General features: G+C 45.1%; 1 protein-coding gene across 7 annotated transcripts in view; it reads left to right on the top strand.

Moving 5' to 3' along the window:
• The window catches only part of rnf24 (ring finger protein 24), a 164,699-nt gene extending 138,797 nt beyond the window's left edge, over positions 1–25,902 (top strand). For 6 of the 7 annotated variants that reach the window (XM_072256696.1, XM_072256693.1, XM_072256694.1 and 3 more), the window contains 2 exons: positions 20,629–20,708; positions 22,894–25,902. In XM_072256696.1, the coding sequence (XP_072112797.1) occupies positions 20,629–20,708; positions 22,894–23,005 (192 nt within the window). In that variant the 3' untranslated portion in view covers positions 23,006–25,902. Of the gene's footprint in view, positions 1–382; positions 854–20,628; positions 20,709–22,893 lie in introns of those variants that run through there. The other variant, XM_072256691.1, reaches the window with a different exon arrangement.
• The last annotated feature ends 702 nt before the right edge of the window (positions 25,903–26,604 follow it).

The raw sequence follows: 26,604 nt of genomic DNA, 5'->3' as shown, positions 1-26,604 counted from the left end.
GATTGGACAGGCTAGATGCAGGAAGATTGTTCCCGATGTTGGGGAAGTCCAGAACGAGGGGTCACAGTTTGAGGATAAAGGGGAAGCCTTTTAGGACCGAGATTAGGAAAAACTTCTTCACACAGAGAGTGGTGAATCTGTGGAATTCTCTGCCACAGGAAACAGTTGAGGCTAGTTCATTGGCTATATTTAAGAGGGAGTTAGATATGGCCCTTGTGGCTACGGGGATCAGGGGGTATGGAGGAAAGGCTGGTGCAGGGTTCTGAGTTGGATGATCAGCCATGATCATAATAAATGGCGGTGCAGGCTCGAAGGGCCGAATGGCCTACTCCTGCACCTATTTTTTATGTTTCTATGTTTCTATGTCTCCTTTTATACACAGCGCCCCGACCTGCCCGAGAAACGCGCGGAGAAGCCCAGAAGCCCAACACTCTACCGCGAGCCGCAGAGGCCTGCGGAGCTCATGACATATCTGCTTCAGATGCTGACAGGCTGTCCAGATCCTGCAGTCTCCCCAGTCATCTGCTGTTGGATGTGATGGAGGTTACAGTATCTCTCTCGCTCTCGTTCTCGCTCTGGCTTTGTCTGACTGCTTGGCTGTCCACAACCTTGAAAATCAGAATCAGAACCAAGTTTATTATCGCTGACGTATGTCATAAAATTTGTTTTGCTTGAGCAGTAAACATTACTCTGAATTACCAAATTAATAAATGGTGCAAAAGACAGGTAACAATGTGATGTTCATGGGTTAACTGGGCATTCAGAAATCTGACGGTAGAGTGGAAGAAGCTGTTCCTAAAACATTGAGTGTGGGTCATCAGTCCCCTGTACCTCCTCCCTAATGGTAGTAGCATGAAGAGGGACTGACCCGGGTGGTGCAGATCCGTAATGATGGATGCCCCCTTCTTGAGGTACCTCTGTGATTGCTCTGTCATAACAAGCTCAATGGCAGGCTTTGCTTGTGGCCTCTGCTTTCTCACACACCCCCGAGTCTTCCTTCCAATTCCTCTCTCACCTACTTATACTCAGGGCAATTTACAATGGCCAATGTGCTCCCAATCTACCAGTAAGGTGGGACACCCAAAGCGAACCCATGCTGTCACAGGGGAGCATTCAGACTCTTCACAGACAGCACTGGAGCTCAGGATCTACTGCAACCTGCTGAAGTTCTGAGGTAGCAACACGACCTGCTGTACTAGCAATGCACTGGAGCGAGTGTAGATGAGATCCCCAAGGACAGATTAGAGCTTGAAGGCAACACACACAAAATGCTAGAGGAACTCAACTCAATGATGCCAAGAGCATGAATTGTAAGCTATGTTAGACCATAAGCTCACCTCTGTCCCAGGATATTGACAGACTTTTGCCGCTGTACCACTGAGAGCATACTCACCAACTGCATCTCAGTGTGGTATGGCAATTGTCCCGTATCGGACCGCAAAGCACTCCAGCGTCTGGTGAAAACTGCCCAGCGGATTATCGGCATCCAATTGCCCACCATTGAGAACATCTACCATAAACGCTGCCTGGGCAGGGCGAAAAGCATTATCAGGGCTGCATCTCACCCTAACCATGGACTTTTTACTCTCCTCCCATCTGGTAGGCACTACAGGAGCCTCTGAGGCTGTGACCCTGCTGAACCTCACATCACAGCGCTAAGCAGTATTGCATTCGTATTGTACTGTCTCAGTACTTTTATATTTGTGTGCTGTAGCACTTACTTTATTCACAGTTATTTTGTAAATAACACTATTCTTTGCATTTCTGGTCAGATGCTAAATGCATTTCACTGGCTTTGTATCTGTACTCGGCTCAATGACAATATAGTTAAATCTAATCTAATCTAAGACACAGGAGCAGAATTAAGCAATTCAGCCCATCACGTCTGCTCCATCGTATCAAGATGGCTGATTTATTATCCCCCTCAGACCTATCCTCCTGCCTCTCCCCGTAACCTTTGATGCCCTTAGTAATCAAGAACTTATCACCCTCCGCTTTAAATATACTTGCCCTCCACAGCTGTCTGCGGTAATCAATTCCACTGATTCACCAACCTCAGGGAATGTTGTTTTTATGCAGTTAGAATTTGTGGTACGGTATTTATCAGGAGCACTAATGCCACCTAAATGGGCGAGATTTGGACCTGAATATCCTGAAAGAAACAGCAACGAGGATATTGCCTTTACAGGGGGATATTTGAAGAAGAATTTTTTACTAACATCAGGAATGGCAAAGATATGTATTAGTGGCTTGCAGCCCCCCCCCCCACCACTGAAGTTTGTTTCTAAATCCAGTTCATTGCTGAGTCAAGCAGTGTGCTTTGCTTGTAAACACCAAGGGCTACAGCCTCGGTGTTGTATCAGTTAGCATCAAGTGAGTATTTATAACCTGTGAGAGAAACAGTGAATACGCCAACTCGCTACCAAAATTTCTCCGGAGGCCCAAAGCATTACAGTCCCTTCCCTTCCACCTTAACTTTGGAAGGTCAAAGTAAATTTATCAAAGTCACCATAGATGGCTACCTGTAGATTCATTTTCTTGCAAGCATTTACAGGAAAATGAGGAAATATAATAGAATCTATGAAAAAACTATAAATAACGAAGACTGGCAAATAACAAATAGGCAAAAAAGACGAATTGTGAAAATAATATTAATAAAAAATAAATGATACTGAGTACATGGATTATAGAGACTCTGTAGGCTGTGGAGTCAGCTTAGTGTTGAGGTGAGTGATGATATCCATGCTTGTTTAAGAGTCTGATGGTTGTAGGGTAATAACTGTTCCTGAACCTGGTCAAGGTGGCACTGTAATACTTCATACTATACAAAACCACCAGATGACTAATTAGTTGCTGAAAGGTCAAAATCAGTCACTCCCTGTTTAAACTTTGACATCAGCAAGTCAGCAGACTTAGAGTGCAAGCCGAGATTAATCCCTTAATTCCCATTTGTCATAATAAACCTTCACTTATTCACTTCCTCCCTTCCAGGTAAACATCCGCTGTCCTCCGTAGGTCTCCGTCACTCGAGGAATCGATCCATTGTAAGAAAATAAGGTTGATTCTGGCACTCGTGCTGTTGGCTAGGGTTCTGAAAGGAGAGTGATTAACAGAGTTAGCATATTGTGCAGGTGCCCCAACTCATGCCTGTGTTCCCTGGTTAATGGAAAAACTTTTAAGTTTCCAGACTCGTGCAGAAAGTGTAGACACTTCAAAGTGATGAAGAGATCCTGGGAGCAGGATCGAGATTCTGGCCCTCCCTGGAGCAATTGGATGGCCAAGATAGGTTTTCCGACCTTTTCCCAAGATGAAGGAAAGGGATGAGATCCCACTTTGTCTGGCTCTGGCCACTTCCCTTGACGATTTGTTGAGGAGACAGGGGCTTTATGGGTAGATGGGTAGGAGCTGCTGAACATCTTGATGTGCGGGAGGTAATGTTGTAGGGCTGCCTTGCTCTGGCAGTGTCTTGGTGGCCATTAGATAGTTCTCAGTTTGATCAATGGAAGTCTGTGTGCCCCATCTCCAATGAGTCAAGGCTCTGGGAGCTGAGATGAGAGAGAACTACATCCCTTTAAAGATAGAGTGATGGGCTTTATTTGTCACCTGTACATCGAAGCACACAGTAAAATGTGTCACTTGTGTCAAATTAAATCAGCGAGGGTCGTGCTGGGGGCTGCTGGGAATGGTTCCAGTACCAACAGAGCGTGCCCACTAACCCTAATTCACTAACCCTAACCGTACACCTTTGGAATGTGGGAGGAAGGCGAGCATCCGGAGGAATCCCATGCAGTCGAGAGAAAAATGTACACACTCCTGACAGACAGTGGCAGGAATTGGCCCCCGATCAGTGATGGCTGGCACCCTAAAGCAATTTTACCAATGTCTCGGAATTGGGAAGGATCTCTGTGAGAGCTTTTCAGTGTTGGCAGAGTGTTTTAGTCAGAGTCATAGACTTATGCAGCAGGTCATCAGGCCCTTCAGCCCATCGAGTCCATGCCAACTATCAAGAATGCCACTATTCCCATTGCCTTCTCCCCACATTCCCATCAACTTTGTCGAGGGTCCACTGCCCACTTCCACTCTACCATTCACCGACACACTAGCGACTATCTACAGTGGCCATCCATTTACCAATCCTCAGGTCTTCAGGGTGCGGAAGAAACCATAGCACCCAGAGGAATCGCAAGTAGTCACAAGAACAGTGTGCAAACTCTGTAAATGTAGTACCCCAGGTCAGCATGGAACCCAAGCCACTGGAGCTGTGAGCCAGCAGTTCTGCTACTGCGCCATTGTTGAGGCAGATGGGGGATGTCACATAATGTAATCTGAAATTAGCCTTGCTTCATCGCTTCCCACAGAGAAATGCTGGAAAAGTGCCCACTCTAAAATTAATGCAGGCATATGAGAGAGAACACTTTTAATTATTAAAAGGTATGGCTTTTATTAGTTTGCATTTCAGTAACAGATTCACACCATAAAGAGAAAGAGCAGCGTAAATGTTTTTTGAGCAAAGGGAACTCGGGACAAAATCTTTACAAGTTATAGTGACATTGTATTCTGTTTGGAGAATGCAGTGATTAAAATATCCCTTGTTTCAAAGGGGACAGAGTGTTTTGAATGCAGAATATTGATTGGAAAAAGGGGCATTGGCTTGCCACAGTCTGGCTGCTAGTTGATGTATTAATGCATAAATTTAGTGTTTATCAGAAGCAAACTCTGTAGAAAGAAATGTAAGAGGGCGTTTTTGGAGAGGACGCTTGTTGTGCAGAGTGCTGTGAGCTGCTTCAGGCAAATGAAATTATCCAAGTGTGAAACTTCAACATGATACTTAGGTGCAAAACCTTAATGTGTCATCTGCAGCTCTAGTTGTACTGGAATTAATTTGTTAAAAAAGAATATTTTAACATCTTTTTATGAGTGTTTGGTATTGATACAGTACATGGTGCAATTTAATTCCTGTCCACCATTATCAACCCCACCTCCCCCTTCAAAAGTCTGAGACCCGATCTCTATTTGCCTGGACACTTCCATCCGTCAGAATCAGAATCAGAATCGGGTTTATTATCACCAGCATGTAACGTGACATTTGTTAACTTAGCAGCAGCAGTTCAATGCAATCATAATCTGGCAGAGAGAGAAAAATAAATAAATAAAATAAAACATATTAATAAATAAACAAGTAAATTAATTACGTATATTGGATAGTTTTACAAAAGTGCAAAAACAGAAACACTATATATTAAAAAAAGTGAGGCAGTGTTCAAAGCTTCAATGACCATTTAGGAATCGGATGACAGAGGGGAAGAAGCTGTTCCTGAATCACTGACTGTGTGTCTTCAGGCTTCTGTACCTCCTACCTGATGGTAACAGTGAGAAAAGGGCATGCCCTGGGTGCTGGAGGTCCTTAATAATGGACGCTGCCTTTCTGAGACACCGCTCCCTGAAGATGTCCTGGGTACCCTGTAAGCTAGTGCCCGAGATGGAGTTGACTAGATTTACAACCTCCTGCAGCTTTTTTTCGGTCCTGTGCAGTAGCCCCTCCATACCAGACAGTGATGCAGCCTATCAGAATACTCTCCACGGTACACCTATAGAAGTTTTTGAGTGCTTTTGTTGACATGCCAAATCTCTTCAAACTCCTAATAAAGTATAGCCACCGTCTTGCCTTCTTTATAACTACATCGATATGTTGGGACCAGGTTAGATCCTCAGAGGTCTTGACACCCAGGAACTTGAAACTGCTTATTCTCTCCACTTCTGATCCTTCTAGGAGGATTGGTATGTGTTCCTTTGTCTTATCCTTCCTGAAGTCCACAATCAGCTCTTTCGTCTTACTGATGTTGAGTGCCAGGTTGTTGCTACGGCACCACTCTACTAGTTGGCATATCTCACTCCTGTACGCCCTCTCATCACCACCTGAGATTCTACCAACAATGGTTGTATCATCAGCAAGTTTATAGGTGGTGTTTGAGCTATGCCTAGCCACACAGTCATGTGTATATAGAGAGTAGAGCAGTGGGCTAAGCACACACTCCTCAGGTGCGCCAGGGTTGATCATCAGCGAGGAGGATATGTCTGCACCCTCTATAATCATGAGGGCTGTCTTTTTCATTTTTCCAAATATCCATTCTTATCTACTTTTTAGTTGATGTTGTTAAGCTTGTTTAGATTTGGTTAGGTTGTGTGTGGTTTAGTTACAGAGACTAGAAAACTAGCAACACACACAAAACACTGGTCAGGCAGTATCTATGGAAATGAATAAGCACTCAGGCCAAGTCCCTTCTTCAGGACTGATAACTGGTGTTTGAAATTCCATCACAGAACTTAACTTTGATGAAGGGCGTTGACCTGAAACATTGACTGTCCATTTCCCTCCACAGATGTGAGAGTCTTGGCTCTTAGGCAAGGTTTGATTGGTGCAGTTTGTGGATTGGACTTGTGTCGAGAGGACTCTGTCGTTCATGTTATGTGTTTCTGGTAATTCCTTTCTTTGCTGCTATTTTGTGCGATTTTGATTGGGGCAGGCTGGATCTGCGGCCTGTGGTCACCGAACAACACGGCAACTAAATTGAACTGAACTGAACGAAACTGAACAATCCTGAACTGTTTCAAGGATTTTGGTGTTTAATATTCTGTGTGTTATTCACTCACTCTTTTGCCATTTGTGTGGTTTGATTTTTTTTGCGCGTTGGGTGTTTGATGTTTTCTTTTGAACGGGTTTCATGGTGTTTCTTTGTTTTGTGGCTGTCTGTGGGAAGTCAAATCTGGGGTTGTATACATACATACTTTGACAATAAATGCACTTTGACTTTGCTGCCTGACCCGTTGATTCGTCCAGCACTTTATACGTTGCTCAGTAATCATTATTTTTTTCATTCAGAGACACAGCATTGTAATAGTCCCTACCAACTCAATGAGCCCACGCTGCCCAATGACCCACCCATGTAACCATGTAACCTACCAACTACTTGGAATGCGGGAGAGCACGCAGATGGAAACTACATTGTCACAGGGAGAACATACAACCTCCTTACAGACAGCAATAGAATTAAACCCGAGTCACTGGCACTGTCGTAGTGTTCTGTACACTACCGTATTGCCCCTTGAATGGTGCAGAAAGAACCATCTGGTCCGGCCATTAGTAACAGTGGCCATGAAAATTACTGAATCACAGTACTATGTGTTGTCATTTTTTCCTCAGCCGTCTGCCTCGTCCACCTTCCAGACCTTCCTTCCAGAGAACCATGTGCCTGGGCTCCATGTAATCAGAATTTCACTGTAGACAGTGGGCCGCGGACACACAGCTACTGCTCTGTCTTGTGTTCAGTGGAATGGGATCGCTAGATATTTATTGGGGATGATTTGTATTGTCTGCATTTCATGTCTATCCTCCATCACAACTCCCCCCGCCCACTGCCACTCCCCATTGCCTTTGAAAACACTTTACTGGAACTCCTTGAACCATGGATAATCTGGTGATGGTGCTCCCGCCTTGCTGCTGGGTAGGGAACTGCAGGATGTAGACTGAGCTACCTTGGAAGATTTTGGAAGCAATCTCTTTTTATTTGTTACTCCTCAGTAGGGCATGTCAAGTGCTTGGCCATCTGGCAGATGCATCTGGAGGAAGACCTCAAAATGGAACTTATACTGTCAGCACCTTCGTCTCAAAGTTAGTGCTATTAACACTGTGGCCTCTTTCTAGTTCCACAAAGAACAAGCAAGCTAGCATTTCCGTTAACTGAGTAACATGCTACTGGGAAACATCTGCACTTAGCTCCTGACAGTTTCTTTGCACAGAGCCAGTGCCACACACATTGCTCAGTAAGTCTTCCCCTTCTGTCTTTCACCTCCCAAGGGTAACCACTGTTGCCCCAATGTGGGTAATCCATCTACCCTAGCTACCAGTGCCTCCCTGCGTGCCAGGTGAACATCCTTACCCATTTTCTATAGCACTCTTGCTTCCAGGATGTGATGGACTTTGGGATCTGTGAGCCTAGGCTGAAATGTCCACATTTCAATTACTATAGTAGTTTGGGGCCCCATATCTAAGAAAGGATATGCTGGTATTGGAGAGGGTCCCAAGGAGGTTCACCAGAATGATCCTAGAAATGAAAGGGTTAATATATGAGGAGCGTTTGATGGCCCTAGGACAATATTTGCTGGAGATAAGAAGAATGAAAGTGGATCTCATTGAAACCTCATGAATATTGAAAGGCCTAGACAGAGTGGACATGGAGAGGATGTTTCCAATTCTGGGAGAGTCCAGAACTAGAGAGCACAGCCTCAGAATAGAAGGATATCCCTGAGAACAGAGATGAGGAGGGGTTTCTTTAGCAGGAAGATGGTGAATCTGTGGAATTCATTGCCACAGACAGCTGTGGAAGCCAAGTTATTGGGTATGTTTAAAGTGGAGATTGATGAGTTCTTGATTAGTAAGGGCATCAAAGATTACAGGAAGAAGAGAGGTTGAGAGTGAAAATATGTCGATCATGGTGGAATGGCAGAACATACTCAATGGGTATATGACCTCATTCTGCTCTCAAGTTTTGTGGTGTTTGTATATAAAGATGATTTAGTGATAGTCAGCAGTGGTGGGCCCAGCTTTCACCAATAGCACTATACAGTCACTGGGGTTCTCCGCAGGCTGATGCTCTACTGTCCACTGAAGAAAGCCCTGCACTTGAGCCCATACACTGTGTCTCCGGGAATTGCTGACCACAAAGCAGGCCGACTTTCTCAGTACACTCTCCATGGGAGTCCAGCAGTAGCACTGAGATTCTCGGCATTAGATCTGGCACATTGGTCACCATGGAGATTTAAAGGCCGCCTTCCACAGTGATCGTGAAAGGCACTTGTTCTAAGATTCATTTGACTTTAGTTGAATGTTTTCAACTATTTCCAGTTGCTGCGATGTGCAGTGTATTTTAATTGACTGAATTTTAAAAAAAGAAACCTAAGTTAATAGAGATCTATGGAGAGGATATTTCCTATGGTGGGGAGTCTAGGACCAGAGGGTACAGGTTCAGAATACAAGAACACCCCTTTAGAATTTCTTCAGCCGGAAGGTGGTAAATTTGTGAAATTAATTGCCAGGGATGGCTGTGGAGGCCACATCATTGAGTATATTTAAAACAGAGGTTGATAGGTTTTTGATTAGTGAAGGCGCCAAAGGTTAAGGGGAGCAGGCAGGAGAAAGGGGTTGAGAAGTATATTAAATCAGCTGTGATTGAATAGTGAAGCAGACTCGATGGGCTGAATGGCCTAATTTTGCTCCTATGTCATATGGTTTTAACAGATATTAACTGACTGTATCTCTTGAAATATTTGTCTCATTATTAATTATTTACATCAATAGTCTGAATGAAAGAAATGTTTAAAACTGCTTTTTAGCTCTCTGCTTTTTCTTTCTACTCGCTCTGCATAATTATGTATGTCATCATCTGCAGGAATGGCACATAAAACAAAAATGTTTTTCATTGCATATTGCAAATGTCATGAAGGTTGATGGTGTTGTGGATAGTGCAAATGGTTGCGATGGGTTACAACGTAACATTGATAGGATGCAGAGCTGGGCTGAGAAAAGGCAGGCAGAGTTCAATTCAAGAAGAGTGAGGGGATACACTTTGTTGGATCAAACTTGAAGGCAGGGTACAGGGTTAATGGCAGGATTCTTAGCAGTCTGAAGGAACAGAGGGATCTCGAGATGCATGCCCAGAGACCTCTCAAGGTTGCCGCGCAAGTTGATAAGGTGGTTAAGAAGGTATATGGTTTATTGGTCTTCTTTAGTCAGAGGATTAAGTTCAAGAACCACGAGGCAATTTTCCAACTACTGTACGTGAAATTCCACACTCGGAATATGGTTTTCTGTTCTGGTTGCCTCACTATAGGAAGGATGTGGAAGCTTTGGAGAGGATGCAGAGGAGATAGACCAAGATGCTGCCTGCATTAGACAGCATGTCTTATGAGGAACGGTTGAGTGAGCTAGGGATTTTCTCTTTGGAGTAAAGGAGGTTCAAGCATGGATAGAGTGGACAGTCAGCATCTTTTTCCCAAGGCAGCACTGGCTAATACCAGAGGATATAACTTTAAGGGGATAGGAGGAATATCACAGAGTGCTAAGTACATGGAACATATTACCGGGGTGGTGGCACAGCCAGATACATTCTGAAATTTGATGAGGCTCTTAGATAGGCACGTGAATGAAAGAAAGATGGAGGGCTACGTGGGAGGAAAGCATTAGGTTGATCTCAGATTGTCGACAGAGCATTGTGGCTCTAAGGCCTGTACTGTGCTGTACTTCTCTATGTTCTATGCATCTCAGTGCACATGACAATGATAAGCTAGCACCATATTTTTGACAGGAGGTGAAGCTGTACCTCAGCTTCTGTTGAGGGGGTGGAGTCTCTATTCTATGTTACTTGATACCTGGTTACCAGCCGGATCTCTTGACCTAACTCCTTTGTGCTAAGGAGTCACTCAGATTAGATTTATCTAAAGTGCTTACTGAGACCTGCCTGCTTGAGGGTGTATTCACTGTAGGCCCAAAAGACGGCAAGGAGAGTTGGCATGTCAGCTCCATGTACAAGCTGGCAGAGAGGCCTGTGAAAGACCCACTGCTGATGGGATAGAACATAGGTCACCACAGAACAGTTCAGGCCCTTCAGCCAGCGATGTTATACTGATCTTTTAACCCAATCCAAGATCAATCTAATCTTTAGCAACACAAGCAAAGTGCTAAAGGAACTCAGCAGGCCAGAGAGCATCTATCAAAATGAATAAAGAGTCAATGTTTTGGGCTGAGACCCTTCGTTAGCACCGGAAAGGAAAGAGAAAGATGCCAGAATAAGGTGGGGGGATAGGAAGGAAGACTAGCTAGAAGCTAATAGATGAAGCCAATTGGGTGAGGGAGGGGGAATGAAGTAAGAAGTTGGGAGGTGATAGATGGAAAAGGCAAAGGGCTGGAGAAGTAGGAGCCTGACAGGAGGGAAGAGTGAAGAGGAGAGGAGGAGGAGGAGGAGGGACACCAGGGGGAGGTGATAGACAGGTGAGGAGAAGAGATAAGAAGTTGTAGAAATTTATGTTCAAACCATCAGATTGGAGACAGCCTAGACGGAATATGAAGTGCTGCACCTCCAACCAGTGAGTGGCAGAACAGGAGGCCACAGACCGGCATGTCAGAACAGGAGTGGGGATAAGAATTAAAATGGTTGGCCGCCGAGAAATCCAGCTTTTTGTGGATGGAGTGGAGGTGCTCGAAATAGCGGTCCCCCACTCTATGTTGGGTCTCACTAATGTAGAGGAGGCAACCCCAAAAGCTTCACAAGTAAAGTATTGCCTCACCTGGAAGGACTGTTTGGGGCCCTGAGTGGAGGTGAGAGAGGAAGTGAATGGCAGGTGTAGAACGTCTGCTGCTTGCAGGGATTGGTACCGGGAGTGATGAGTGGACAAGGGAATCGCGGGGCAGATCAATCCCTATAGACAGTGGAGAGTGAGGGGAAGTAAAGCTGCATTTAGTGGTAGGGCCCCATTTGAGATGGTGGACATTGTGGAGAATGATGTATTGGATGTGGCGTTTCATGGGATGGTAGCCGAGGACAAGAGGAACTATCCCTGTTAAGGCGGCGGGAAGATGCCGTGAGGGCAGATGTCTCGGAAATGGACAAGGTGCAGGGCAGAATCGATGGTGGCGGAAGAGAAACCCCATTCTTTGAAGAAGGAGGGCATCTCTGATGTCCTGGAGATCTACCCCTCCTTCTTCTATAGTCCTCCATTTTTCTATCATCCATGTGCCTATCTAAGAGTTTCTCCAGGCAGGTGCTGGGTGTGTGCCAGATCCAGCCAGGTTTGACCCAGTTCCTTTCTGATACTTCTTAAACCCAGCAGCCTGTGGGTCAGTATGAATGTGTGCAGGCAGGATGATCAAAAGTCAAAGCTAAAATTAGATAGCCACCTGGTTTCTCATGTATGTAAAGCGATTGGAGATCAGACTCACCGGTCTTGGCTGCAGTCCATAAACGCTCTGGGAGAATGGCCTTGCACAAATAATGCAATTGGAATTCCAAACAAGAAGGGAATTTACGAATGTCAACAGTTAGCTCAAGGAGGCAGAGGAGGACAGATAAATCAAAGACGCAGGGAAATACAGAGGGTGTACTGTTTGCAGTTCACAGGACTTCCTATTCCTTTCAGCTCCAGGCTTCACCATATGTTAAGCAGAAGGCATTAACCATGCTGAGGGAACATAGCCGATAAAGTCTGTCTCTGTGTAGATCCTTTTCTTAAATCCTTGCTGATGGTAATATAGAAGGAGAACTTGAGAGAGATGGTCACATGGCCCCATGAGCCAACACTTTATTCAACAACACTTCAGCTGAAACTGCCTCAGCTAGACTTTCACACCCTAATCCCCAGCTCCCTTCCAAAAATGTACTCTGACTGAGCTCTCTGCTCATGGGCGTTATAGGCTTAGAGGGTCACAGCATGAAAACAGTCCCTTCAGATTCACCTATCTATCACATGTTCATCGAAACAGACAGTGAAATGTGTCATTTTGATTAACAACCAATACAACCTAAGGTTGTTCAAGGGGGCAGCCCATTCCGGTGCTAACATAGCTTGCCCACATGCAACAACGATGACAAAACGACATCTGCAGCAGGACAGACCCCCTTTCCTCCCTCCCGCTACCCAACCACACACACGTCCTATGGTTGAAGGGGCTGTTTCTATGTTTAAGTCTCTGGTGTATGCGCGTCCTGAGTTAAGGTGTCAATTCATTGCTTGTGTGGCATCACTTTAAGGATAGGTTTGGCTTATTTGTGTTTATTTTGCACTCCAGTATACTGAAAGGCAGAGGAGCAGAATTAGGCTATTTGCCTCATCGAGTCTTCTCCACCAGATATTGGTCAATCTCACATTGCCATCTGGAGAATAAATTGTTTATCCATTCCTTTCACTAATCATATGCAAGAGAGAGAGAGAGAGAGAGAGAGAGATAAAATGCATTACCAGATAGCAATTTATTAAAGTGGCCATTATTATATCTTTATCTTGAGCAGCGGTACTCGAGGTCTTGGTTAGATCCACTACTTAGTCTGGAAGCATTGAGTCTTCTGTTTCCTCTTTGCACACTTCTCAAATGCCTCTGTTCTTGCTGTGCTCTGTATCTTTGGCTACCATGCCTTCTTTAAAGATTCAAAGTACATTTATTATCGAAGTATGTATGCATGCGGTATACGATTCGTCTTCCCACAGACGGCCCTGAAACAATGAAACGCCATAGAATCTGTTCAAAAAACACATCGAACACCCAGAAACACGTCATAACATAAACTACAGAGTCCAATCCACAAACCATATCCATTAAACCTTGCCCAAGGCCCAAGACTCCGGCACCATTCCTTAAACCCTATCTCTGCTTTCATATTCGCGTCTACTTCAGGTACGATAGGGATGGTTTACATTCTTCAGTAGTGGATGCACACAGTCCATTGACGTGGTGATAGTTTAAAGACATGACCTGCCTGCAGCTCTGACACAAGATCTTCTGATATTTATCTAAGTGTTTGTTATTATCCATGGCTGTTCTGCCGTGTCGACTCTCTGCTGTTAGCGAGTTTGCTTTGAAATTTATACTCGTGACCTTGTAACATGCCATGTAGCAGATACACAGTCCATTGCAATGTTGTCACTAAAAGATCATGAAACCTTCAAACCTTCCTTCATTATTCCCCTTCACCTCTATTGCTTTGAGTTCATCCCTCTGCACACGAATGCATCGACCAACTATACATTAAAAAGTTTCTTGCATTCCTGTAGATACAAGAGATTCTGCAGCTACTGGAAATCCCAGTGTTACACAAGCACACACACGTGTGGGAGGAACTCATCTGGTCAGGCAGCATTCCTCTCCATAGATCCTGCTTAGTTCCTCCAACATTTTGAGTGTGTGCTGCTTTGCATTCCTTTTGGACACTTTGCACCTTAGAGCATCTATAATTTTGTTTTGTGTGCTGTGTGTGATATGTATGTTTTGAGTCCGGAGGAAGGTTGTATATATGTACAGTTAGATTACCTTGAACTTGAACCTAACCGCTGAATGCCAATGAAATTCTTCTTCTGGATGTCGTCATTGTTTTAATGTAGCTGAGCTGTGCAGAACGATCTCCCATGAGCAAAGTGATAATGACAAAAATGGAGAATTCTTATAACACAGATTAAATTAATTCAGCCCTTTGTGTTTGCTCTAGCCCCGAAAGAGTTAATCAGCCTAATCTCATCTTCCAGCAATGCGACATGACCCAGCAGATGACAGCCTCTACTCTGAAGTGTGTTCCAGATTTTAATAGTATTCTGAGTAAATAGCTCAAGCTCAAATCCTCTCTAAATCCCTTACTTAGGTTAAACCTATGCCTTTGCTAATGGAAAAGGTTTCCCACACTGTACCCCTATATAATTTTGTGTACTATATCAAGCGTGCAGTTAGCAACACTACTACACCTTGGGGCTTTGGGGTTTCAATTCTAACACTGTCTATACGTTTGCATGTCCTCCTCGTGATCGCATGGCTTTCCTCCAGGTGCTCTGGTTTCTTCCTGCATTCCAAAGACATATCAGTTAGTAGGTTAATTGATCATTGTAAATTGTCCTGTGATTAGGCAAGGAGTAGAAATAAGTGGGTGGCTGGGCAGTGCGAGTCATTGGGCCAGAAGGGCATGTTCTGCTCTGTATCTCTAAATAAATGAATAAAGGCTCCTGCTCAGCGTTCTTTACTGCTGGAAAAACAAACACAGCCTCCCTGTTCTCTCTTCAGAGCTGAAGCACTCTATCCTCGGCTGCATCCTGGTGAATCTTTATTCTATTTTTAATTAGTTAGAGATATAGCACAGTAACAAATCCTTCTGGCCCAACAAGCCCACGCCACCTGGTTACAACCATGTGACTAATTAACCTATGAACTCGCACATCTTTGGGATGTGGGAGGAAACGAGAGCACCTGGAGGAAACCCACGTGGTCACGGGCAGAACATACAAACTCCTTACAAGCAGCAGCAGGAACTGAACCCGGGCCAGTGGCACTGTAATAGCATTACACTACTAGCTACCGCGCCATCCCATCTGCTCTACACCTTCCCCAGAGCAATTACACCCTTCCCTTTGTGTGCTAACTAGATATACACTCTGTACTCCATCTGTAGCCTAAGTAACATTTCATATAGTTCTTCCATAACCTCCTCCTGTCTTACAGCTAATGAAACCAAGTATTGGTTATGACTTCTGTGAAGAGCAAGAGGATAAGACGTGAGAGAATAGGATCAATTAAGTGTGACAGTGGAAAAGTGTGTATTGATCTGGAGGAGGTAGCAGGGAATTAATGTATACTTTGCTTGAGTATTCACTATAGAAAAGGATCTTGGTTCTTGTAGGGGTGACTTACAATGGATTGAAAAGCTTGAGCATATAGACATTAAGAAAGAGGATGTGCTGGAGCTTTTGGAAAGCAACAAGTTGGATAAGTCACCAGGACCGGATGAGATATACCCCAGGCTACTGTGGGAGGCGAGGGAGAAGATTGCTGAGCCTCTGGCAATGATCTTTGCATCATCAATGGGGACAGAAGAAGTTCCAGAGGAATGGAGTGTTGCAGATGTTGTTCCCTTATTCAAGAAAGGGAGTAGAGATAGACCAGTGAGTCGTACTTCAGTGGTTGGTAAGTTGATGGAAAAGATCCTGAGAGGCAGGCTTTATGAATCTTTGGAGAGGCATAATATAATTAGGAATAGTCAGCATGGCTTTGGCAAAGGCAGGTTGTGCCTTACGAGCCTGATTGAATTTTTTGAGGATGTGACTAAACACATTGATGAAGGTAGAGCAGTAGATGTAGTGTATATGGATTTCTGCAAGGCATTTGATAAGGTACCCCATGTAAGGCTTATTGAGAAAGTAAGGAGGCATGGGATCCAAGGGGACCTTGCTTTGTGGATCCAGAATTGGCTTGCCCACAGAAGGCAAAGAGTGGTTGTAGACGGGTCATATTCTGCATGGAGGTTGGTGATCAGTGGTGTGCCTCAGGGATCTGTTCTGGGACCCTTACTCTTTGTGATTTTTATAAATGACCTGGATGAGGAAGTGGAGGGATGGGTTAGTAAATTTGCTGATGACACAAAGGTTGGGGGTGTTGTGGATACTGTGGAGGGCTGTCAGAGGATACAACAGGACATTGATAGAATGCAAAGCTGGGCTGAGAAGTGGCAGATGGAGTTCAATCCAGATAAGTGTGAGGTGGTTCATTTTGGTAGATCAAATATGATGGCAGAGTAGAGTATTAATGGTAAGACTCTTGGCAGTGTGGAGCATCAGAAGGATCTTGGTGTCCGAGTTCATAGGACACTCAAAGCTGCTGCGCAGGTTGACTCTGTGGTTAAGAAGGCAGACGGTGTATTGGCCTTCATCAACCATGGGATTGAGTTCAAGAGCCGAAAGGTAATGTTACAGCTATATAGGATCCTGGTTAGACCCCACTTGGAGTACTGTGCTCAGTTCTGGTCACCTCACTACAGGAAAGCTGTGGAAACTATAGAAAGGGTGCAGAGGAGATTTACAAAGATGTTGCCTGGATTGGGGAGCATGCCCTATGAGAATAGGTTGAGTGAACTTGGCCTTCTCTCCTTGGAGCGACGGAGAATGAGAGGTGACCTGATAGAGGTGTATAAGATGATGAGAGGCACTGATCGTGTGGATACTCAGAGGCTTTTTCCCAAGGCTGAAATGGCTAACACGAGAGGACACAGTTTTGAGGTGCTTGGAAGTAGGAACAGAGGAGATGTCAGGGGTAAGCTTTTTACTCAGAGAGTGGTGAGTGTGTGGAATGGGCTGCCGGCGACGGTGGTGGAGGCAGATAGAGTTGGGTCTTTTAAGAGACTCTTGGATAGGTACATGGAGTTTAGAAAAAGAAAGGGCTATGGGTAACCCTAGGTAATTTCTGAAGTAAGTACATGTTCGGCAGAGAATTGTGGGCCATAGGGCCTGTATTGTGCTGTAGGTTTTCTATGTTTCTTCTGTGTTCTATGTTTCTTCATCACCTCACCTGCTGTGCTGCTGCCTTCCGGGATTCCAGTGCACGCGGACCATGTCCCTCTGTCCTCTGTACTTGTTAGTGTCCTGCCATTCACCGTGCATATCTCAGCCTTCTTCATTATCATCATCGTTATGTACCTTGACCATGATTGTTCTTGGCAAATTTTTCTACAGAGCTGGTTTTCCATTGCCATCTTCTGGGCAGTGTCTTTGCAATATGGGGGACCTCAGCCATTATCAATACTTTTCAGTTCACCGCAATATTCATCATTTTGAATCATTGCGTAAAGGGAAGGTGAGTCTTCTTTGTTCTTTGGCCTTCCTTCTGAGATGCTGGGACAAGGACATCATCCTTAAGGTTGTGAGGTTGCATTCCATGGTGGTTTCTCCAGCAGCCAAACGAATTCTATGATGAGTAGCCAGGGGTTAAAATTGGTACCTGTACCCGTTTGGAAGCCTGAGAAGAGTTTATTCATCATATATGCCAGAAAAGCACTAGATCCTTTTTCATTAGACATTTAATTGCCTGTCAATCTCACAACGTGATGTGAGTAAAGAACAAAGACAGATTATGTGACCTACGGATCGGACAGTAACGTCTCAATCCACGCTAAGTGACCTCCTTGAAGAGTAGGTTGTAATGTACAGCTCTCAATCTGTATTTTCCAGCACTCGGGGAAGGTTGTGATAAGGATCAGAATCAGAATTGGATTTATCCAATTCCCAATGCCAGCTGTGAGGAGTTTGTACCTTCTCCCCATGACCACATGTGTTTCCCTCAGGTGCTCTGCTTTAATCCCATATTCCAAAGATGTACGGGTTAGGAGGATGATTGTTCACAGGGGTATATTTGGACGGCACAGGCTCATTGGGCTACAAGGGCCAGTTACTGTGCTGATCTCTAAATAAATAATCTGACAGCAAAGAGGAAGAAGCTGTTTTTCAATCATTGTGCATGGACCTTCAGATTCCTGTACCACCTCCTCAAGGGCAGCAACGAGAAGGAAGTCAAATGCTCAGTTATTATTTCTCTCTTCTTACACAGATAAATATCCAACTCAAGTCACTGAGCCAGTTACAGCCCAGGGAGCTCAACAAACGGATGCTTGAAGCCAGGATTGCAAAGAACTGCAGCTGACAGAAGGGAGATTATCATCTCCCTGCCCAGCATGAGTCATATCTCAGCTGCACATCTCCATGCACACCCACAGCTCCCTGCCATCCCACCAGTACATACACGCTCTCCATTAACTGCTCCCCCCATCCCCCCATCCCACCATCTTAGCCCCCAACCCTGTCAAACGCTTTCACGGAATTATTATTACACAGGAAGAGGCCACTTACGCACACTTCTGTGGAGATCTGTCCCTTGCTGTGAGACACTAATGGAATTTGTTGTACTGTGGAGCAGCGTTACCAAAATTTTTCTTTATACAACAACGATCAGTACAACTCAGGAACAAGCCCGTCAGCCCATAATTTCTGCGTTGAACATGAGATTAACTTTATTTGTCACACCTATATCAAAACAAAGTGAAATGTGTCATTTGCGTCAAAGGCCAACAAGATCGGGAGATGTGATGAGGGGGGCAGCCCACAGGTATTGCCATGCTTCTGGCACACACAGCTTATTAACCCTAACTTGTACGTGCCTTTGTAGCGTGGGATGAAACCACATACAGATAACGAGAAACATAGGAATCTACAGCACTTTACTGGCCCTTTGGCCCACAATGTTGTGCTGACCATGTAACCTACTCTAGAAGCTGCCTAGAATTTCCATACCACATCACCCCCTGTTTTTCTAAGCTCCATGTACCTATCTAAGAGTCTCTTAAAATACTCTATTATATCTGCCTCTACTACCTTCACTGGCAGCCCATTCCATGCACCCACCACTCACTATGTGAAAACATCCCCTCGGTACCTATTTCCGAGCACCTTAAAACTATGCCCCCTCGTGTTAGCCGTTTCAGCCCTGGGAAGAAGCCTCTGGCTATCCACACGATAAATGCCTCTCATTATCTTATACAGCTCTATCAGGTCACCTCTCATCCTCCGTCGCTCCAAGGAGAGAAGGCCAAGTTCACTCAACCTATTCTCATAGGTACGCCCTCCAATCCAGGCAACATCCTTGTAAATCTCCTCTGCACTCTCTCTATAGTATCCACATCCATCCTGTGACCAGAACTGTACACAGTACTGTGAGTGGGGTCTGACCAAAGTCTTATATATCTGTAACATTACCTCACGGCTCTTGAACTCAGTCCCACGACTGATGAAGGCCAACACACCATACGCCTTCTTAACAGCACTGTCAACCTGTGCAGCAGCTTTGGGTGTTCGGTGGGCACAGACCCCAAGATGTCACTGAATCTCCACACCGCCAAGAGTCTTACCATTATATATAGATATAGATATACAGTTAACTATAAAAGGGTGAACAGAAGGACCAATGTGCTGAGATTTAGTAAAACGTGGAGTCACTGTTAAACAATACCAATGCACTAAACTCCTTACAGACATAACATAACATGACCACTTTGATTCCAATAAGGATACACGACAGTGTTAAGTTACTTTTCTTTAAAATAAAGGTTTCATTCTGAATTACACTATATTTCTTTTGCCTACTCTTTTATTTGTTTTTCTAACAGCCTCTTAAACTCCACTATCATATCTGCCTCCATCACTACCCCTGGTAATCCATTCTGTGCGCATATTAGCATCAGGAGTTCCTTGAATATCAGGATGCTGGATTAGATTCCTGGGGGTGACCCTCTCCTTAGAGAAGTGGAGAGGGAAAGGAGGCATGGATGTTGTGGCGTTAACTAGTTGGGTGAAGATCCATCTCTACCAAAGGAGGTGTAAGGTACTCCTTCACTCCTCGAAGGCTTTTCTGTTTATGTGCATTGGTGTTTCCATACCAGGCTGTGATGTAATCAAGGTTTTATTAGACATTGGTTAAAATATTTTGTGAGTGGTTTTGTATCCTATATCTAAGAAAGGATGCGCTGCCATTGGAAATGGTCCAGAGCAGGTTTATAAGAATGATTTTATGAATAAAAGGGTTAACATGTGAGGTGCATTTGATGACTCTGGGCCTGTATTCACTGCAGTTTGGAAGAATGAGATGTTTCATATGGTGGGGGGAGTCCAGGACCAGAGGACACATCCTTGGAGTACAAGGAGATCCCTTCAGAACAGAGCTGAGGAGGAATTTCTTTAGCCAGAGGGTAGTGAATCTGTGGAATTCATTGCCCCAGTCAGCTGTGGAGGCCGAGTTATTGAATATATTTAAAACAGAGGTTGATAAGTTCTAGATTAGTAAGGCGTCAAGAGTTACTGGTAGAAGGCAGGAGAATAGAGTTGAGAGTGGTGATAAGCCTGCCATGACGGAATGGCAGAGCAGACTCAATGGACCAAATGGCCAAATTCTACTCCTATCTTATGATCTTAACCCATTTTAATGTCTTTACATGTCAGCCTAATTCAGTAACCTTTATAATAAGTTCCAAATAACTGATAATGTGTCTGTGTTTTGTCTGACAGATTTGTGCAGTCTGCTTGGAGGAGTTCAAGTCAAAGGACGAGCTGGGAATCTGCCCGTGCAAGCATGCGTTTCACAGAAAGTGAGTGCTGTGGAGGTTGTGAAGCAACGCGCGACAATGTGCAACTTGCGGGGGTGGGGGGGGGGTCGGGAGGTGGTGCTTAACCAGTACAGCAATCGTCCAGTGTTGACAGCTGAAATCTGTGCATGGTTTTCCTGAAAATACCAAATAGAAATCCAGAACAAGCCTGATCAGGAAAGGGACACAAATTCACCTTTAACTCTTCTTCAGCTGTCCCTTGGGGCCAAGGATGAGCTTCCTCTGCTGCAGTTCAGTTCTGTGCTGCCTGGTACCACAGCAGTTAACATAACGCTATTACAGCACCAGTCTCCAACAGGACCACTACTTTTTGTAGGGTTTGGAAATTGTGTGCCTTAATGATTCAGAGAGCTATGTTCACTGGTGTCAGGGCCTTGTGCTGTGGCACATGGTGCCAAACAGATCAAAGGGTAGAGGCTCCGGTTCTCCAGGTTCAGGGATTCAGCTCAGAGCTAACAAACCTAACTGGTCAAAAACACATTGGTGCAGAAACAGCAATGAAGAATCCTTGGCCAAGGACTGATGGGGATGGATGACCTTTATTCCTGCCCTGAACGCCAGCAGTGCAACGGGCAGTAAATATTACAGTACCGACTGTAAGTGTGAGGTTTGATTCCTGCTGCTGTCTGTGAGGAATTTGTACATTCTCCTATCGCCCACGAGTTTGAAGACTCCAACTTTCTAAAAGATGGACACATTGGGCTATTGAGAAAGCGTGGCCCAGTACAATCCTTGTTGATTTCATTTGACGCAAATGTCACATTTCACTGTACGTTTTGATGTACATATGACAAATAAAACTAATGTTTAATCTGAGCTGACTGATCAGTCCTGTACATGATCTGCAGAACCCACCACAGGCAGGGCAAATGTTTGATAAGACCATAAGACATAGGCCATTCAGCCCTTCAAGTACGCACCACAAAACATCATGGCTGATCCCAAATCCCTTCCAACCCCATACAGCTGCCCTCTCACCATATTCCTTGATGCCCTGACCAATCAGGAATCTATCAACTTCTGCTTTAAATACACCCACAGGCTTGGCCTCCACCGCAGTCTGTGGCAGAGCATTCCACAGATTCACCACTCTTTGGCTAAAAAAATTCTTCCTTACTTCTGTTCTAAAAGGTCACCCCTCAGTTTTGAGGTTGTGCCCTCTAGTTCTGGACAACTTCATCAGAGGAAACATCCTCTCCACTTCCACCTTATCCAGTTCTTTCAACAACTGGTAGGTTACTATGAGATGCCCTGCATTCTTCTAAATTCCAGTGAGTACAGCAGTAAGTTGATGAGGCTGATGGAGAGGTAAATCAGGACACTATGAATGGCCTTAGTTACCCCAACATAGGGAATCAAAGAGCTCTGTGCCTACCCAGATGCTGCCCTCCACTTTAAGGAATCACAAGCCAGGGATTCCCGTGTATAGCTGGAGAGGTTAAGTTCTTCTAGGGAGGTTTTAAGCATTTTCTCTTTCCTAGAAATATCAGCTTCAGAGAGGATTGTAGAGCTGTGGATGAGAAGGTAGTGGGAAACTGAGTTGTCAACCAAATTTGACATAAAGTTAATTCTGTGCCATCTGTTGTATCTGGACCAGATCTAAGGGTATGGGGTTCAAGGAGCAGCCGCTCCACATCGGCAAACCATACCTTTCTCATGGAGGTGCAAGAGACTGCAGATGCTGCAACCTAAAGCACCACACAAGATGCTGGAGGAGCTCGGCAGGTTAGAGATCACCTGTGGGTGGAGATGGGCAGTGGACACTTCAAGCCGAGACCCCTCAGTTGGCTGTTCCATCCATGGATGTGGTCTGACCGGCTGAGTTCCTCCAGCTTCACGTGTATTGCTCCTACCGGCTTCATGGAGAGCTTTGTCGGTCGGAAGGGTTGGATTGTCTTAGAGTACGTTAAAATATTGACACAGCATTGTGGGCCGAAGGTCCTGTACTGTGCTGTAATGTTCTATGTTCATGTTGGGCAGAGTGCACAGAGGCAAGGGAATACTCTTTTCCTTTTATCTAGCTTGTTCTGAACCCGAGAGAGCTCACAACTCACTTTGGGTCCAAAATTGGGAAAATCTTGCCCCGTAAACCTATGGGGATTCAGTTGTGACCCAGAGGTTGCAGTTGGTGTGTTTGCCTATAAAGTTTGTTTCTCTTCCCTCATAGGTGCCTGATCAAGTGGCTGGAGGTGAGAAAGGTTTGTCCACTTTGCAACACACCCGTCCTGCAAAATGACCAAGAGCCTGGAACTGTGAATGGGACAGACAATCTTGTGTAATCCCCACCACCAACCCCTTCCCCTCCCCAACTGAGCAACGCACGAGAAGGGTTTACTATATATTTTTTGTCATTACTATTGTTTATTTTATTTTTTGTTTCTATTTCTGTGTCTGTGATGGAGCTGATCCACAACACGGTAACGAAGGCAGCATCTGCCCAGAAGAGAATCCGATATGCAGTCACCCGGTGTTGGGGGCAGACTGGGAAATCACCACGAGCCAAAGCACTTTTGTCGTTGGATCGGCCGGGAATCGCTGCTGGACCTGCCTTAATGATGCAGTGGTCACATTGACTTGAGCTATTTGCAATGGGGCACTTTACTCTGACTCCTTCCTCCTCCTGAACGTTGACAGTCAAGGGTACAGCCCAGCAGGGTCAGAAGTATATGGTGGCGGGGGAACTGTTTTACCTGCAAGCTGTGCCAAGTTCGGTAGCAATAAAGCTATGTTGGCAATTTTAAGGGAATGACAGATCAAGGAAACAGATGTTGTTCTCTGAGGAAGAAACTTTGCCTACGTGCAAAGCTCAAAGATCTGAACTTCAACCCTTAGCTGGAAATGGCAGCTGGATCCCCAGAGAGCAATTCTTCCTCTGTGCCTGACATAGTGCGCCCAACTCCCTCGCCAACACCTGGCCGCCTCTCTCCTCCCCAACCAGGACGTGGAAACCCTGTGGGAGACGGGTTGTGAGCTTGTGTGGAGGAGAGGGTTTAGACAGGAAGGTCAAACCGGAATGCTGAACATTACCAATTTAGCTGGAGGACTGACAGCTCGCTCGGAGAGTTTCTTTGCTAAAACAAAACGGATTTTTGTACAATGGGCTAATTGTTTCAGGCATGTCTGATACTTTTTATGTGGGGCTGATCCAAGGCTGAAACGTGACGGTTAGAGGAGGGGATAGAAAGTGGGAGACAGTGAGATTCTGAGTAGACCATGATATAATTAGGTTTAAAATGTTATTTATAGTATTTTTTAACGGATGTTAATAATGGAATGAAACATAGATGGCGGGGAGGGGAGGAATGCTGGAAAAGGCTGCCAGCACAGGGTGAGATCCCTCTCTTTAGTAACCAAGGTGATTGAGCAGTGCAGTAGAGCAGCAAAATTTTCCAGCAACCTCTCTGTTGGGGAGTGGTGGGAGCGGGGAGGGAGGGAGGAGGAGGCCTCCCCAGATCATTCACCAAACAGCCATTTCCCACATGCTGTTCATCTTTCCACCCCCTACCCCACCCCCATACACAAGCAAAGCACTACATTGACAGCGTCTCCACGGCGATTGCCGAGCCGTCACGTGCGAGGCAGGTGCAGCCGCCTCAAAACCTACTTCAACCTCACTGACGTTCCGCGTCCTATTTGAGCCCCGGGCCTTTAGATAAAATGTTTAAGCACGTCTCAGAAATGAGTGAGTCTGTTCGCTGTAGAACAGCATTGACTTCCCTTCTTTCGTTGAGTCCCCTGCCTCAGGTCCGGTGGTGCACCATCGTAAACCCTTTCCACCTTGTTAGTTCACGGTTGCACCGAGGTTGCAAAGCTCCGGGTCTCTTTAGCTATTCAGCCAATTATTTTCAGCTGCCCATCCTGGACACACGGAATCATTTGCATGTTATGGTGCAGGAGGCAGTTACGGTGGCTCCTCAGACAGGATCCCCACTCACTCTGCTCAGCCCCTGGTTTCTTTGGAGACGCAGGAGACTGAATGGTTCTGATTCAGGGCTGCAACCCAAAATTGTGACAATCCCTCATCCCTCCGCCCACACCCAGATGCTGCTTGTCCAGCCAAGTCCCTCCAGCAGATAGCACGTTGCTGCAAATGTTCTATCCCTAAAATATCAAGCCCTGGAGTGCATGGTCTGTGAACTACCCCGGACCCGGGACATTAGGTGTGCGCGTAATGAGATGACAACAGCTATGAACAATTATACAATCAGAGAATTGTTGCAGCACCATTAGGGGTCCATCTAGTCCATCAAGTGTGTACTAGCTCCTTAAAGAGTTTGCAGTCTGATACCCTTTCTTTCCCACTGACTTTACTCTCACAAATGTCTTTCCAATACTCTGATACTGCCTGTACCACTGGCTTAGAAGGGGAACCCCAGATCCTCTCCACACTCCAAGTCAAGGTGCTTTTAGACCATAAATCATATGAGCAAATTTAGGCCATTCAGCCCATCAAGTAGGTGTACAAAATTATGAGGGGTATAAGTAGGGTAGATGCTAGGTTTTCCACTCAGCTTGGGTGAGACTAGAACTGAAGGTCATGGGTTAAGTGTGAAAATTGAAATGTTTAACACAAAGGGAAACTTCTTCGCTCAGAGCGTGGTGAGGTTATGCAAAAGAGCTGCCTGTGGAAATGGTGGATGTGGGTTCAATTTCTCCATTTAATAGAGTCTGGATAAGTACATGGATTGGATGGGTATGGAGGCCAATGGTCAGATGCAGGTCGACAGGACTAAGCAGAATAACGGTTCAGAATGGTCTAGATGGGCTGAAGTGCCTGTGTCTGTGACCATAACTGATTTTTTTAAACACCATTTCCCACCACCTTCCTCTAACCCTTAACCCCTTGGCCAATCAGAATTATCGATCTCTGCCCTATTAAAACTTTTGTCCAACTCTTAAAATCAGCTCTTCGAACCATCTGCTTAATGGGAGATGTTCCTTCTACTAACCTTGCCTCCGTATCCTGCTCACATCTACCCTCAGTCTTCTATTCTTCAAGGAGAACATCTATTTTCACCAGTCCTCAGTATCAGTAAGATGAAGTGGGAGAATCTCTGGAGGCCCTCCACTTGGTTGTTCCTCAAGGCCTTGCAGAATAACCATTTGCTCAGAGTGTGCGTGTGTGTGTGTGTGTGTGTGTGTGTGTGTGTGTGTGTGTGGGGGGAGGGGGGAGGGGGGAGGGGGGTTGGTGGAAGAAGAATAAAGTGCAGGTGGTTGGAGAGTGGCCATTTTAATCCAGCTGGTGAGAGGAAGGTTCAAATGTAGGGAACTACATGAATATGGAGGTATGCAGTGGAGAGTAGGATCAGACTGGTGTTGCTTCCATTCCAGATATTAGTTTACTATTGTCGCATGTACCACGATACAGTGAAAAGTCTGTCTTGCATACTGTTCATACCAATCAGATCATTACACAGTGTATTGGCCTAGAGCAATATGAAGCAATAACAATGCAGAATAAAGTGTAACAGCTACAGAGAAAGTGCAGTGCAGGTAAACAGTAAAGTACACGATCATAATGAGGTAGACTATGAGGTCAAGAGTCCACCTTGACGTAGTAGGGAACGGTTCAATAGTTTTATTATAGCGGAATAGAAGCTGTGCTTGTCCATGGTGGTATGTGCTTTCAGGCTTTTGTATCTTCAGCCCGATGGGAGGGGGGAGAAGAGAGAACACTGCAAGGGGAAAGAAGTGTGTGTGTGTTCCAAACAGTTATTAGCCCTGTGACCTTTATAGTCATGGAGAGACACACACCCACAAGGTAAGTGGACACAAAGGCCACTCCTCAGCCCACCACACTGACCTTCTGTCCATCGATGTAATCCCGTTTATCTGCATTAGGATCATCTCTGGATCTTTAATTTCCACCTTTTAATGT

The sequence above is a fragment of the Mobula birostris genome, chromosome 4 (genome assembly GCF_030028105.1).
Source record: "Mobula birostris isolate sMobBir1 chromosome 4, sMobBir1.hap1, whole genome shotgun sequence".
In the NCBI taxonomy this organism is placed as follows: domain Eukaryota; kingdom Metazoa; phylum Chordata; class Chondrichthyes; order Myliobatiformes; family Myliobatidae; genus Mobula; species Mobula birostris.
This window is presented reverse-complemented; position numbering and strand designations above follow the sequence as displayed.